This window comes from Lepus europaeus, chromosome 8 (genome assembly GCF_033115175.1).
Source record: "Lepus europaeus isolate LE1 chromosome 8, mLepTim1.pri, whole genome shotgun sequence".
Taxonomy (NCBI): domain Eukaryota; kingdom Metazoa; phylum Chordata; class Mammalia; order Lagomorpha; family Leporidae; genus Lepus; species Lepus europaeus.
In genome coordinates this window covers 75,676,857-75,693,491 of record NC_084834.1, presented here as the reverse complement: position 1 = coordinate 75,693,491, position 16,635 = coordinate 75,676,857, and the positions used below count along the sequence as shown (strand labels likewise).

At 37.4% G+C, this 16,635-nt stretch overlaps 1 protein-coding gene across 1 annotated transcript in view; it reads left to right on the top strand.

The window, feature by feature from the left end:
• The window catches only part of BANK1 (B cell scaffold protein with ankyrin repeats 1), a 313,671-nt gene that overhangs the window by 126,878 nt on the left and 170,158 nt on the right, over positions 1-16,635 (top strand). Inside the window, exon 8 of the mRNA XM_062198907.1 lies at positions 13,375-13,571. Coding sequence (XP_062054891.1) covers positions 13,375-13,571 — 197 coding nt within the window. The remainder of the gene's footprint in view (positions 1-13,374; positions 13,572-16,635) is intronic.

The window sequence follows — 16,635 nt, the reverse complement described above, 5'->3', positions numbered from 1 at the left end:
CAGCAGAGAGCTGGCCTGGCAGAGGGGCAACCGGGACAGAATCCGGCACCCCGACCAGGACTAGAACCTGGTGTGCCGGTGCCGCTAGGTGGAGGATTAGCCTGTTGAGCCACGTCTTTTGGATCTCCTTTATAGAATCATGTCATCTGCAAATAGGAATAGTTTGACTTCATCCTTCCCAATTTGTATCCCTTTGATTTCTTTTTCTTGCCTAATGGCTCTGGGTGAAACTTCCAGGACTATATTCAATAGCAATGGTGAGAGTGGGCATCCCTCTCTGGTACTGGATTTCAGTGGAAATGCTTCCAACTTTTCTCCATTCAATATTACGCTGGCCATGGGTATATCATAAATTGCCTTAATTGTGATGAGGAATGTTCCTTCTAAACCAAATTTGCTTAGAGTTTTCATCATGAAAGGGTGTTGTATTTTATCAAATGCTTTCGCGGCATCTATTGAGTTAATCATATGATTTTTGTCCAGCAGTTTGTTAATGTGGTGTATCATATTGATTGATTTTTGAATATTGCACTATACCTGCATACCAGGGATAAATCTCACTTGGTCTGTATGAATGATCTTTCTGATGTGCAGTTGGATTCAGTTTGCCAGAATTTTATTGAGGATTTTTGCATCTATGTTCATCAGGGAGATTGGTATATGGTTTTCTTTCTCTGTATCATCTTTTCTGGGATTAGGAATTAAGGTGATATAGGCTTCATAGAAAGACTTTGGGAGGATTCCCTCCCTATCAATTGTTTTGAATAATTTGAAAATAAATGGTGTTAGTTCTTCTTTAAATGTCTGGTAGTATTCAGCTGTGAAGCTGTCCAGTCCTGGGCTCTTCTTTATTGGGAAGACGTTTACTACTGATTCAATTTCTGTCTTGGTTATGGGTCTGTTTAGGTTTTCTTTGTCTTTATGCCTCAATTTAGGTAAGTTGTATGTTTCCAGAAATATATCCATTGCTTCTAAGTTTCCCAGTTTATTGACATACAGATCTCCGAGGTGGTATCTGAGGATTCTTTTTATTTTTTTTTTAATGTTTTTAATTAAACTTTTATTTAATGAATATAAATTTCCAAAGTACAGCTTATGGGTTACAATGGCTTCCCCCTCCCAAAACTTCCCTCCCACCCACAACCCTCCCCTTTCCCGCTCCCTCTCCCCTACCAATCACATCATGATTCATTTTCAATTCTCTTTATATACAGAAGATCAGTTTAGTATATATTAGGTAACGATTTCAACAGTTTGCCCCCATATAGCAACACAAAGTGAAAAAAAATACTGTTGGAGTACTAGTTATAGCATCAAATAAGAGTGTACAGCACATTAAAGACAGAGATCCTACATAATTTTTTTAAAAAAATTAATTAATTTTCTATGCCATTTCCAATTTAACACCAGGTTTTTTTTTTCATTTCCAATTATCTTTATATACAGAAGATCGATTCAGTATATAATTAGTAAAGACCTCATCAGTTTGTACCCACGCAGAAACACAAAGTGTAAAAATACTGTTTCAGTACTAGTTTTAGCATCACTGCACATTAGACAACACATTAAGGACAGATCCCACATGGGATGTAAGTACACAGTGACTCCTGCTGCTGACTTAACAATTTGACACTCCTGTTCATGGCATCAGTAATCTCCCTAGGCTCTAGCCATGAGTTGCCAGGGCTATGGAAGCCAGGGTTCGCTGATTTTGATCTTATTCCGATAGGGTCATAGACAAAGTGGAAGTTCTCTCCTCCCTTCAGAGAAAGGTACCTCCTTCTTTGATGGCCCCGTTCTTTCCACTGGGAACTCACTCGCAGAGATCTTTCATTTAGGGTTTGTTTTTTTTTTTTTTTTGTCTTTTCCATGGTATCTTGGCTTTCCATGCCTACAGTACTCTCATGGGCTCTTCAGCCAGATCCGAATGCCTTAAGGGCTGATTCTGAGGCCAGAGTGTTGTTTAGGACGTCTGCCATTCTATGAGTCTGCTGTGTATCCCACTTCCCATGTTGGATCCTTCTCTCCCTTTTTGATTCTATCAGTTAGTATTAGCAGACACTTGTCTTGTTTGTGTGATCCCTTTGATTCTTAGACCTATCAGAGCCATCGAATGTGAACTGAAATTGATCATTTAGACTATTGAGATGGCATTGGTACATGCCACCTTGATGGGATTGTATTGGAATCCCCTGGCACCATTTGGGGCAAGTCCGATTGAGCATGTCCCAAATTGTACATCTCCTCCCTCTCTTTTTCCACTCTTAAATTTAACCGGGATCACTTTTCAGTTAAAATTTAAACACCCAAGAATAACCGTGTGCCAATTACAGAGTTCAACCACTAGTACTAGAACAACAACAGCAACATCAACAACAAATACTAAAAAGGATAAAGTATTACATTGTACATTTAGAGTCAGGACAAGAGCTGATCAGGTCATTGTTTCTTATAGTGTCCATTTCACTTCAACAGGTTTCCCCTTTGGTGCTCAGTTGTTGCCAATCAGGGAAAACAAATGATATTTGTCTCTTTGGGACTGGCTTAATTCACTCAGCATGATGTTTTCCAGATTCCTCCATCTTGTGGCAAATGACTGGGTTTCATTGTTCCTTACTGCTGTATAGTATTCTATGGAGTACATGTCCCATAATTTCTTTATCCAGTCTACTGTTGATGGGCATTTGGGTTGGTTCCAGGTCTTAGCTATTGTGAATTGAGCTGCAATAAACATTAATGTGCATATGGCTTTTTTTATTAGCCAAATTAATTGCCTTTGGGTAAATTCGAAGGAGTGGGATGGCTGGGTTGTATGGTAGGGTTATGTTCAGGTTTCTGAGGAATCTCCAGACAGACTTCCATAGTGGCTTAACCAGTTTGCATTCCCACCAACAGTGGGTTAGTGTCCCTTTTTCCCCACATCCTCTCCAGCATCTATTGTTGGTAGATATCTGAATGTGAGCCATTCTCACTGGGGTGAGGTGAAACCTCCTTGTGGTTTTGATTTGCATTTCCCTGATGGCTAGTGATCTTGAACATTTTTTCATGTGTCTGTTGGCCATTTGGATTTCCTCTTTCGAAAAATGACTATTGAGGTCCTTGGCCCATCTCTTAAGTGGGTTGTTTGTTCTGTTGTTGTGGATTTTCTTGATTTCTTTGTAAATTCTGGTTTATCAACCCTTTATCTGTAGTATAGTTTGCAAATATTTTTTCCCATTCTGTCGGTTGCCTCTTTGCTTTCCTGACTGTTTCTTTTGAAGTACAGAAACTTCTTAATTTGATGCAATCCCAAATGTTAATTTTGGTTTTGACTGCCTGTGCTCCTGGGGTATTTTCCAAGAAGTCCTTGCCAATACCTATATTTTACAGGGTTTCTCCAATGCTCGCTAATAATTTGATGGTTTCGGGTCGTAGATTTAAGTCTTTAATCCATGTTGAGTGAATTTTTGTGTAAGGTGAAAGGTAGGGGTCTTGCTTCAAGATTCTGCACGTGGAAATCCAATTTTCCCAGCACCATTTATTGAATAGACTGTCCTTATTCCAGGGATTGGTTTTGGATCCTTGATCAAATATAAGTTGGCTGTAGATGTTTGGATTGATTTCTGATGTTTCTATTCTGCTCCATTAGTCTATCCATCTGTTTCTGTACCAGTACCATGCTGTTTTGATAACAACTGCCCTGTAGTATGTTCTGAAATCTGGTATTGTGATGCCTCCGGCTTTGTTTTTGTTGTACAAGATTGCTTTGGCTATTCGAGGTCTTCTGTGTTTCCATATGAATTTCAGCATCATTTTTTCCAGATCTGAGAAGAAGGTCTTCGGTATCTTGATTGGTATTGCATTGAATGTATAAATTGCTTTTGGGAGAATAGACATTTTGATGATATTGATTCTTCCAAGCCATGAGCATGGAAGATTTCTGCATTTTTTGTATCCTCTTCTATTTCTTTCTTTAAGGTTTTGTAGTTTTCATCTTAGAAATCTTTAACATCCTTTGTTAACTTTACTCCAAGGTATTTGATTGTTTTTGTAGCTATTGTGAATGGGATTGATCTTAGAAGTTCTTCCTCCGCCGTGGCATTGCCTTTGTATACAAAGGCTGTTGATTTTTGTGCATTGATTTTATATCCTGCTACTTTGCCAAACTCTTTGATGAGTTCCAGCAGTCTCTCAGTAGAGTTCTTTGGGTCCCCTAAATAAAGAATCATATCATCTGCAAAGAGGGATAGTTTGAGTTCTTCTTCCCGATTTGTATCCTTTAATTTCTTTTTCTTGCCTAATAGCTCTGGCTTAAAATTCCAGAACTATATTGAATAGCAGTGGTGAGAGAGGGCATCCCTGTCTGCTACCAGATCTCAGCAGAAATGCTTCCAACTTTTCCCCATTCAATAGGATGTTGGCCGTGGGCTTTTCATATATTGCTTTGATTGTATTGAGGAATGTTCCTTCCATACCCAGGTTGCTTAGAGTTTTCATCATGAAAGGGTGTTGTATTTTATCAAATGCTTTCTCTGCGTCTATTGAGAGCATCATGTGGTTTTTCTTCTGGAGTCTGTTAATGTAGTGTATTATGTTGATTGTTTTACGAATGTTGAACCATCCCTGCATACCAGGGATAAATCCCACTTGGTCTGGGTGGATGATCTTTCTGATGTGTTGTTGCATTCTATTGGCCAGAATTTTATTGAGTATTTTTGCATCTATGTTCATTAGGGATATTGGTCTGTAATTCTCTTTCAATGCTGCATCTTTTTCCGGCTTAGGAATTAAGGTGATGCTGGCTTTGTAGAAAGAAATTGGGAGGATTCCCTCTTTTTCGATTGTTTTGAATAGCTTGAGAAGAATTGGAGTTAGTTCTTCTCTAAATGTCTGGTAGAACTCAGCAGTGAATCCATCTGGTCCTGGGCTTTTCTTTGTTGGGAGGGCCTTTATTACTGTTTCAGTTTCTGTGTCAGTTATGGGTCTGTTTAGGTTTTCTATGTCTTCCTGGCTCAATTTAGGTAGGTTGTATGTGTCCAAGAATCTGTCCATTTCTGATAGATTTCCCTGTTTGCTGGCATACAAGTCCTTGTAGTAATCTCTGATGATTCTTTTTATTTCTGTGGTGTCTGTTGTTATGTTTCCTTTTTCATCTCTGATCCTATTGATTTGGGTCTTTTCTCTTCTTTTTTTAGTGAGTTGGGCCAATGGGGTGTCAATTTTGTTTATTTTTTGAAAAAACCAGCTCCTTGTTTGGCTGATTTTTTGTAATGTTTTTTTGGATTCAATCCTGTTGATTTCTTCTTTGAATTTAATTATTTCTCTTCTCCTGCTAGTTTGGGTCTGCTTTGCTGCAGATTTTCTAGATCCTTGAGATGACTTGAAAGCCCATCTGTTTGGTGCCTTTCCAATTTCTTGATGTAGGCACCTATTGATATAAACTTTCCTCTTAACACTGCTTTTGTTGTATCCCATAGGTTTTGGTATGTTGTGCTGCTATCCTCATTTACTTCCAGAAAATTCTTGATTTCTCTTTTAATTTCTTCTATGACCCATTGTTCATTCAGGAGCATGTTGTTCAATCTCCATGTGCTTGCACATGCTCTAGGGATTCCCAAGTTGCTAATTTCCAATTTCATTCCTTTGTGGTCTGAGAAGTTGCATGGTATGATTCTAATTCTTTTGAATTTGCTGAGACTTGCTTTATGGCCTAGTATGTGGTCAATCCTAGAGAAGGTTCCATGTACTGCTGAGAAGAATGTAAAGTCCTTAGATGTAGGATGAAATGTTCTGTATATATCTGTTAGATCCATTTGGGCTATAGTGTCATTTAAATCTACTGTCTCCTTGTTGATCTTCTGTCCTGTTGATCTGTCTATCTCTGAGAGTGGAGTATTGAAGTCCCCCAGTACTATTGTATTGGGGTCTAAGTCTCCCTTTAAGTCCCTTAGCAAGTCTTTTAAATAAGCTGGTGCCCTGTAATTAGGTGCATATACATTGATAATCGTTATATCTTCCTGTTGAATGGATCCCTTAATCATTAAATAGTGCCCCTCTTTGTCTCTCCTGACAGTTTTTGTGGTAAAGTTTATGTTGTCCGATATTAAGATGGCTACACTCGCTCTTTTTTCATTTCTGTTGGCATGGTATATCTTTTTCCAGCCTTTCACTTTCAGTCTGTATGGATCATTGTTGGAAAGATGAGTTTCTTGTAAGCAGCAAAAAGATGGGTTTTGTTCCTTAACCCAATCAGCCAATCGGTGTCTTTTAACTGGACAGTTCAAGCCATTAACATTCAATGTGACTATTGATAAGGAGTAACTTTGCCCTGTCATTTGCCAAAGATTTTTTCTAATATCTGGTTTGTGACTCCTGTGATCTTTTGCTGTGAGGTTTCCTTCCTTTATCTTCTTTCATATTGGTTACCGTGTTTCTGTGTTTCTGTATGTAACACATCTTTAAGCATCTTTTGCAGGGCTGGACGAGTGGCGACAAATTCTTTCAATTTCTGTTTGCTGTGAAAGGTCTTTATTTCACCTTCATTCACAAATGAGAGCTTTGCAGGATATAATATTCTGGGCTGGCAGTTTTTGTCTCTTAGTACCTGGGCTATGTCTCACCATTCCCTCCTAGCTTGTAGGGTTTCTGATGAGAAGTCAGCTGTGAGTCTAATTGGAGATCCTCTGAAAGTAATCTGGCGTTTCTCTCTTGCACATTTTAGGATCTTTTCTTTGTGTTTCACTGTGGTGAGTTTGATTACAACGTGTCGTGGTGAGGATCTCTTTTGATTATGTTTATTAGGGGTTCTATGAGCTTCCTGTACTAGGATATCTCTGTCCTTCTCCAAACCTGGGAAATTTTCTGCTAGTATCTCACTAAAAAGGCCTTGTAATCCTTTCTCCCTCTCCATGCCTTCAGGAACTCCTAGAACGCGAATGTTGGGTTTTTTAATAGTATCCTGTAATTTCCTGACAGTATTTTTTAGATTTCTAATTTCTTCTTCTTTTCTTTGATGTGACTGTTTCCTTTCCTGTTCTCTGTCTTCTAATTCCGATATTCTCTCTTCTGCTTCCCCCATTCTGTTTTTAAGGCTCTCTAATGTGTTTGTCATTTGATCTATTGAGTTCTTCATTTCATTGTGGTTTTTTGTCACTATCACAGTTTCATGTTCTACTAGTTGTTTCATTTCATTTTGATTCCTCCTTAATATTTCATTTTCATGGGAGAGATTTTCTATCTTGTCCTTTAAGGATTTCTGTAGTTCAAGAATTTGTTTTTGAGAACTTCTTAATGTTCTTATCAGTTTTTTGAGATCCGCTTCTTGCATTTCCTCTATCTCTTCATCTTCATAATCTTGGATTGGGGTGTCTTGTTCATTTGGGGGCACCATAGTGTCTTCCTTGCTCTTGTTACCTCGGTTTCTACGTTTGTTGTTTGGCATGTTGGAGATAATTTATGGTTTTGTTTTTTTTTTTTTTTTTGGCTGTGGTGTTTTTTTTCTCGTTATACTATGCCTCTAAGTGGGCTGTCTGCTTTGATGGTTCCTTAGAGGCTGTGATGGGTGTGGCCAGAGAGCTCTACTTGATTCTTTGGGTTTAAGGCTGTGCAAAAAGCGACTCACTCAGATTGTTCTCTCCCTTGCTCCTTGCTGGATTGCTCTCTCTTTCTTTTCTTTTTCTTTTCTTTTTTTTTTTTTTTTTTTTTTTTTTTGACTCAGTTGGGAAGTTACTCGGTATAGGTGAGTAGAATTGAGTGTAGTTGAAATCTGGCCTCTGTGAGAATTCGTTTGATCTACCCCTGGGACCACACAGAGTTTATGCAGCCCTCAATGTGTTCTCAAGTTTCACCAAAGTTCCAAGTTACTGAGTTTGTGAACTCCTTGGTGGCGCTTTAGATATGTAAAATGGCGCCTGCTCTTTGTTTTGCTCTGTGAGTGAATAGAGAGGCTTCTGCTCCCCCCCCCCCCCAATGTCTCGGGTTTCTGATGCCTTTGTCTTACCTCCCGCTCGTTCCCGCGCTGGCAAGATTCTGCGGCTCGGCTCCCATGGTTGGGTTTCCACGAGGTAGGCTCCCTGTAGGTTCACTGTGTCACATCCACTAGAGCCAGAAGCGTTTCCTCTGCAGTTTTTTTCTTGAATCTTTTCCTGAGGCTACAGTAATTCCACTTTTATGAAACTTTATTTTCCCAAACTACGGCACACGTCCTCACTATCCGCCATCTTGGCTCCGCCCTGGATTCTTTTTATTTCTGTGGTGTCTGTTGTTACATTTCCTTTACCATCTCTAATTTTACTGATTTGAGTCTTCTCTCTCCTTTTTTTGGTTAGTTGGCCCAATGATGTGTCGGTATTGTTTATTTTTTCAGAAAACTAGCTCCTATTTTACTGATCTTTTGTATCACTTTTTTTTGTTACACCTTTGTTGATTTCTTCTCTTATTTTAATAATTTCTTTTCTTCTACTGGTTTTGGATTTGGTTTGCTGCTGTTTTTCTAGATCCTTGAAATATATAGAGAGTTCATTTATTTGGCACCTTTCCAGTTGCTTGATGTAGACATCAATTGCTATAAACTTTCCTCTTAACACTGCTTTTGCTGTATTCCACAAATTTTGGTAATTTGTATTGTTTTCATTTATTTCCAGAAATTTTTTTACTCTCTTTTGATTTCTTCTATGACCCACTGCTCATTCAGATTCATGTTGTTCATTCTCCATGTGTTTGCATATGATGCAGAGATTCTTGTGTTGTTAATTTCCAGCTTCATTGCATTGTGGTCTGATAAGATGCATGGTATGATTTTGATTTTTTTGAATTTGCTGAGACTCTGTTTATGGCCTAGCATATGGTCAGTCCTAGGGAAAGTTCCATGCACTGGGGAGAAATATTTTTGCTCTGTGGCTGTGTGGTGGAAGGCTCTGTAGATATCTGCTAGGTGTATTTGGTCTAAACTGTCAATTGGCTCTGTTGTTTCCTTGTTGATTTTCAGTCTGGTTAATCTGTCCATTGCTGAAAGTGGGGTATTGAAGTCCCCTCTTACTATTGCATTTGAGTCGATATCTTCTATTAAATCCCTTAATATTTATTTCAAATAGCAAGGCATCCTATAATTAGTTGCATATACATTTATAATAGTCATATCTTTATGTTGAATTGATCCTTTAATCATTATATTATCCCTTCTTTGTCTCTTTTAATAGTTTTTATGTTCAAGTCTATTTTGTCTGATATTAGGTTGGCAATACCAGCTCTTTTTTGGTTTCTGTTAGAATGGAATATCTTTTCCAGTCTTTCACTTTCAGTCTGTGTGTATCTTTGTTAGTAATGTGTGTTTCTTGTAGGCAGCAGATAGATGGATTTTCTTTTTTATTCATTCAGCTAGTCTGTGTCTTTTAACTGGAGATTCGAGACCATTTACATTCAGTATGACTGTTATTCAATACTGTAATTTTCCTGCCATATTTCCTTAAGTAAACCTGTTTTTGTATTTTGGATTTCATTTGTACTATTACTGGGTCATTTTCTATATTCATCTTCTTTTGAAGTGAAGTTCCTGTTCTGGTTTCTGTGTGTAGCACATCCTTGAGCCAGTGTTGTAGGGCTTGGCATAAAGATACAAATTCTTTCAACTTCTGTTTGTTGTGGAAAATCCTTATTTCTCCTTCATAAATGAGAATTTTGCAGGGTACAGTATTCTGGGTTGACAGTTTTTTTTTTTTTCCTTAAGACTTGGAATATATCTTGCCATTGTCTCCTTGACTGTAGGGTTTGCATTGAGAAATCTGGAGTGAGTCTCATTGGATTACCTCTGAATATGATTTGTTGTTTCTCTAGGGCACATTCTAAGATCTGTTCTTTTGTTTCACTGAGCTGAGTGTTCCCACATGTGTCATGGTGAATTCCCCTTCTTGTCATGTCTATTGGGGGTTCTCTGTATTTCTTGTACTTGGATGTCTCTTAATCTGCCTATTGTGGAATTTTTCTGATATAATGTCATTAAGAAGGCTTCTAATCCGTTCTCTCTTTCCACACCTTCTGGAACTCCTGTGATCCATACATTGGATCACTTGATAGAATCTTGTAAATCTCCAACTGTGATTTTTAATTTTCTAATTTCTTCTTGTGTTTGTTCTGACTGTATTATTTCCAGAAGTTTGTATTCTAGTTCTGATATTCACTCTTCTATTTCATCTGTTCTATTTCTGAGATTCCATGGCATTTTTTTAATCTTGTCAATTGAATTTTTATTAACAGTATTTCATTTTGGCTTCTCCTTAGAATCTCAATTTCTTGGGAGTGCTTTTTATTCGGATCTTGAATCTGTTTCTGATCACTTATAAGTGATCTGATTATTAATTTTCCGAATTCCTTTTCTGGCATTGTTTCAATTTCTTCTTCTTCAGCCTTCATTATTGAAGATCTAGATTGTTTCATTGGCAAATTTATAGATTCTTCCATATTCTTATTCAGGATTTTTCCCTTGTTCTTCACCATTTCTGTTTGTTTTCTGATTGGTTCTATTTCAAAGTTGATTTCCCTCTGCTATGAGCTGCTATGTGTCTGTGCCTGTTGCCAGTGGAAGCAAGCAGCTTCACCTCCTGAAGCTTTGTTTATTTCTGGGTCCTTATGGAGGCAGGTACCAGGGCTTTGGTATACTAAGCCCCACCTACATGGGGCTGGACTCCTGGCTCTCTTGTTTGTAGAAAGAGCTTTGGTTTTAGTTGTTTAGAATTATTCATTATTATGCAACTTGTGTGATGGGGTGGGGAGGGAGTCACTCTGAATTGTTGTGATCCTTGTTTCTGGAAGGGGTGTGTTGTGAGGTGGCCCCCGCAATTGATGGGTTTGTGTGCAGGAGGCAAAAGCAGCAGCCCACTGCCCACAATCGAAAACGCAAACAATCAATATGGCTTCTCCCCGCTGGCTGCAGCTCTGTTTGTGGGGAGGGGGAAGACACAGAGGGATCTGGCATGTCAACCTCTTTACCCATCTCCAGAATTTCTCCTTCCCACTTAGAGCTCCAAATGCTGCTCAGCAAATTTCCCCACTTACTAGTGTCTACATATCCATGGGCTCACAATCTGTCACCTGGTTCACTGAGGGAGTGGCACCTGTCTCCTCTCTGGGTCTCCACGCCGTTCCTTCTGTGCACTTTGGGCACCTCTCTACTTCCCCTGGTGTGGACCTGAGCAATCTCTGGTGGACTGCTGGGCCACTCTGCACAAACTTTTCGTGATTCTGCCACCTGCTTGTAACCCCTCTACTCATTGATTATCCATTTTTCCTTGCACGATTCAGAACATCCCATTGCTACACCACCATCTTGCTCGACTTCATTTCACTGTTTTGTTTAACATACAACCTAACAAACTAAATTTTTTGTATCCTGAAACACCAAAGTGAATGGAAAAGTCCATGTTTAATTCCTTTTCTTAGCTTTTTCTTTCTTTAATCCTTTCTTATTTCCCCCAGTGTAAATGAAGCCATGCAGATTTGTAAAATGTTCAAAAACATTTTAAAGTGAGGATTTTCCATTGACATAATTTGGTTAGAAGAAAATTAACTTTTTTGATTTGTTCCTATAAGCCTTTATATCCCAGATAATATCATAGCTATTAAGCTTTTTATTCAGCCTGATGTGAAGGTATAGAATAACAAGCCATCACTCCATTAGTTTGAATTCTGTTTTCTCATTATCATAACAGATTACTTTAATTATCTTTTATTTTTTTAAAGATTTATTTATTTATTTGAAAGTCATAGTTACACAGAGAGAGGAGAGGCAGAGAGAGAGAGAGGTTTTCCATCCGATAGTTCACTCCCCAATTGGCCACAATGGCCAGAGCTGTGCAGATCCAAAGCCAGGAGCCAGGAGCTTTTTCTGGGTCTCCCACGCAGTGCAGGGGCCCAAGGACTTGGGGCATCTTCCACTGCCTTTCCAGGCCATAGCAGAGAGCTGTATCAGAAGTGGAGCAGCCAGGTTGGAAGCATACAGGCCAGGGCGTTAACCCGCTATGCTGCAGAGCAAGCCCCAATCATATTTTAAATAATTAATATGTTTTAATTGATAATGGTAGTTATGAAATTCAAACTCTAAATCATTCATATGAAAGTTATAAAACTGTGATGGGAATTTCCAAAACGAAGTTGCTTACAAAAGTGCTTATCTGTGTTTTCCATTCCAATTATTTCTTGAAAGAAAAATTTCATATAGAAATCTAATATAAATTATTGGAATAAGATCAAAGTCAGCGAACTCTAAAGGCTTCCATGGCCCTGACAACTCATGACTGGAGCCTAGGGAGATTACTGATGCCATGAACAGTAGTGTCAAATTGTTAAGTAAGCAGCAGGAGTCACTGTGTACTTGCACCCCATGTGGGATCTGTCCTTAATGTGTTGTCTAATGTGAAGTGATGCTATAACTAGTACTGAAACAGTATTTTTACACTTTGTGTTTCTGTGTGGGTACAAACTGATGAGGTCTTTATTAATTATATACTGAATCGATCTTCTGTATATAAAGATAATTGGAAATGAAAAAAAACAACCTGGTGTTAAATTGGAAATGGCATAGAAAATTAATTAATTTTTAAAAAAAAAATATTATGTAGGATCTCTGTCTTTAATGTGCTGTACACTGTTATTTAATGCTATAACTAGTACTCCAACGGTAGTTTTTTCACTTTGTGTTGCTATATGGGGCAAACTGTTGAAATCTTTACTTAATATATACTAAACTGATCTTCTGTATATAAAGAGAATTGAAAATGAATCTTGATGTGAATGGAAGGGAAGAGGGAGCGGGAAAGGGGAGGGTTGCAGGCGGGAGGGAAGTTATGGGAGGGGGGAAGCCATTGTAACCCATAAACTGTACTTTGGAAATTTATATTCATTAAATAAAAGTTTAATAAATGAAAAAATAAAAAAAATAAATTTTCTTCAGTAACTTCATGTTTATTTCATCTTCAGAAGGAAGTAAACTAAACCTGGCAATGGAAAACTCAAAGTGGTTTTATAAATTACAGAATTTTGTGTTGTAGGGTGTACCCAATGTCAGAGTGTATTCAAAAGGAATTATTCCAATATAATGTTTTTGTTTTATTGTGCTTTGTTTTACATTTAAGAAGTTGATGTGACTCTCTGACCTTAACCCACAGATAAGAGTGGAGCATTAATGCCAGTGAGAATATTAGTTTATATTTAAGATAGGAATTAGAAAAGACAGGAAGATTCTACATCACTAAAGACATTGATGGTTTCTTTTTTCTAGACTTACACTGAAGGCGTGCTCTGGTTTGTGAGAATTACTTTCAGGTTGAGATTATGTTTGACTTTTTTATGTAACTGTAGATACAATAAATGCACTTTAAATCGTACTACTCCTTATGCTTACAGATACTCATTTCGAAGATCTTCCAACTCTTCTTCACTGTGCAGCAAAATTTGGTTTAAAGAACCTGGCTGTTCATTTGCTTCAATGTTCAGGAGCAACTTGGGCATCTCAGGTGAAAAATAAGGAAGGTTCAGACCCAGCACAAATTGCTGAAAGGTGTGGTCATAAGGAACTCAAGAAAATCTTTGAAGACTTCTCAGTAAGTTTTTCTTCATTATATTTCTAAAACTCTTCATAAATGTGTATATACACATGCATGCATGTGTTTTGCTTTCTTGGAAATAATGTTACTACACAGCTGGTTTCTGGTGTCTCTTGGTCCTGAGTTGTCCATTGTCGTCAAAAGCATTTTGCAAAATCAGTCAACCATTTTTAATATGGTCATAAACCAACTATGACTCATTTCCCACCACGAACTATCTATTTTTGGAACTCATCTGGCCTTTCTAGCTTCTATGTACCTTGTTTGATATGGAGAAGAGATGGTAAGAAGGAGGTGAATGCCTGTTACCTTCATTCACACTATTAGGCACATGAAAGCAGATCAGTAGTTATTAGGTTATAGGACTATATGTTGACAGTAGTTCAAAAAGTCTGCCTAGTAAAAAATCAGCTCATATTGCTTAAATTTGTTCCTCTTACACAATTCTTACTGACTGGATAGTCTCAGTGACTTATTATTTAAATGGAAACCCTGAATTTCAGAACATACTTCAAAGGACGTTTGCTTTATAGGAATTCCCAAAGGAAGAATTTAATAGGGGATAATATTTCAGTACACAAAACATACTTTGTGCTTTCATATTCAAATTTAGAAAAGCAATTGTTATCTGTTTGTAAGAAAAGTATATACATTTTTTTCCAGATAGTGAATTATAGCTCTGATATCTCTTAGGAAAATATAGTAGAACAATAATATTCTGGTGAATATATCAAAATTTACCTTGGGATACTCAGAAATAACATTCATTGCCAATGCACTGTTAATATAGACACTGAAATGCTGCAAGTAGCTTCTATTTATTTCAGCATTTCTTCTGATTATCAGTTTAAGTCAATCTAATCTTGAGCTTCTAAAGGGTCATTGGTATTTATGATTTCCAGACAGCTAACTGATACCCAATAAAACTTTCTCCATTAAAAAAAAATTGCAAAAATTGTTGCCAGAACAGAATATCTATCATCTACAAATTGGAATTAAAATAGCTTATATTTTGTCCAGATTTAAAATAAATACAGAACATGAAGTTTTGTGATAAAATTGATGAGCCATTAATTTTTTATCTGTGTCTCTCAAATCAGATATAAGCATTGTTTTCATTCCAGGAAGAATTTTAGATAGTGATTTTCATATATATATAATGTTCTCATATACACTAATGTTTAATGTGTATAGTTTATTCAGTGAATGCATTCATTTTATAATTAGCCACCATATGTAGTCACTGTCAAAGCAACATGGCATCCAACTCTTGAAGTAAATGAGCCAATTCAGCTTTAGAAATTTTCCCATAATACTGTTATTCAGAACATCCCGGGCGCCTATCTTATAATTCTTTGCCACCCTACTGTCTACATCTTATGTTAAATTTTCCTCTAGAGTTCTCAGCAATCTGGGTTACTTCCTAAATAAGGCAAACCCTGATTTTCATGAAATGATGCTTTCACTTCTTGCTATGTGGTGAAGATTTGGGGTATGACAGATTCAGCCCCTGAAAACTGCATGTGCTCCATAAATAAAAAAGCAGTCTGTAATGATGACAGCATATATGAAACTAAGTAGAAGGTTTAGGAGGTGAGAGTTGATGGATGTGATGTTTTCTTTTAAATATCTTGGATATTGATGTGTCTGCCCCTGGAACAATAGCTCTGGTGTAAGTCAACTGTTACATTGTCTCTAGGTAGCTATTCACTCTTTTGTAGTGGGAGCATTCAAATGCCAGTTATTCTTGATAATCATTCCATGGACTTTGTTAAATAATGTTATATATTCTCTATATATATTTTGCAAGAATGTCTAAGGTAGACATTGTATTACACATAGGATAGATATCAATTATTTTGTGAATACTAGGCTGTCAATAAGGAAGTGATTGTGGCTGTTACAAGGTACAAAAGATCTGTGCATGCATTTTAATGGCTGTGGACAGTTTTAAATACAGGAATTTTTCAAGCTACCAGAAGCTTTTTTCAAATGTGTGAGGAAGGAAATATGTATTAGGTTGTGATACACACAGGAAAGTGTTTATTGGTGATTTATCCTATGAATTATTCTTCTGACTATCAATTTGACTTAAAATACATTCAGAAATCATATAATTTTAGGGAAAATATGCCAAATAGTCAAATATTGTGTGTGTTTTTAAAAGATTGATTGATTGATTGAGACAGAGTTACAAGGAGAGATGGAGATATCTCACATCCACTGGTTCACTTCCCATGTGGCTGCAACAGCTGAAACTGGGCCAGTAGAAGCCAGGAGCCCTGGACACCATCCAGGTCTCCCCTTTATGTGACAAGGGCCCAGGCGCTTGGGCCATCCTCTATTGTGTTTCCAGGCTCATTGGCTGGCAGCTGGATTGGAAGTGGAGTGGCAACCAGGACTCAAATCTGTGCTTATATGAGATGCTGGTAACACAAGAGGTATCTTAACCCGCTGTGACAGTGCCAGCCCTTCAACATGTTGGCACTATTTATTTTAAATTATGTAGCTATGTCATTTTACAATTATTTATGAGCCTGATAGAAGAAAAACTGTGGAAACTCATTATACTAGTGAAATACGTCTTTCTTTAATAATATTTATATGGCTTTAGTATTATAATAACATTCTGACAAATCTAAGATTGTCATGTAGGCATTCAGACTTCCATATATTGTTGTTTAAGAAGAGTTAAAAAGGAACAGCTATCTTCCAGGTTAAAGGCTTACAGTTCAACACTGGGACACATTTCTGAACTTAAGAAATATCTTTAAGTTTCAACATATTTTTCACTCAACTGACTTAATTTTTTCAGTTATTCTTAATCCCCCATCAATGAAACATTTTCCATTCTAGGATCTCACAGAGAGTAAAGGTGCAGTGAGTTGGCTCATACTGAATAAAGTTAGTAGAAGGAAAAAAATCATGATTTTAGAAAAATACGGAAAATCAAAAGCATGAACAAGCATTCATAAACCAAATGGCATATCATTATTTACTATACAGAAGAGAAAGAGGGTGAGAAAGAGGGGGGAGGAAGACAAGGAATCTGAAATCCCTA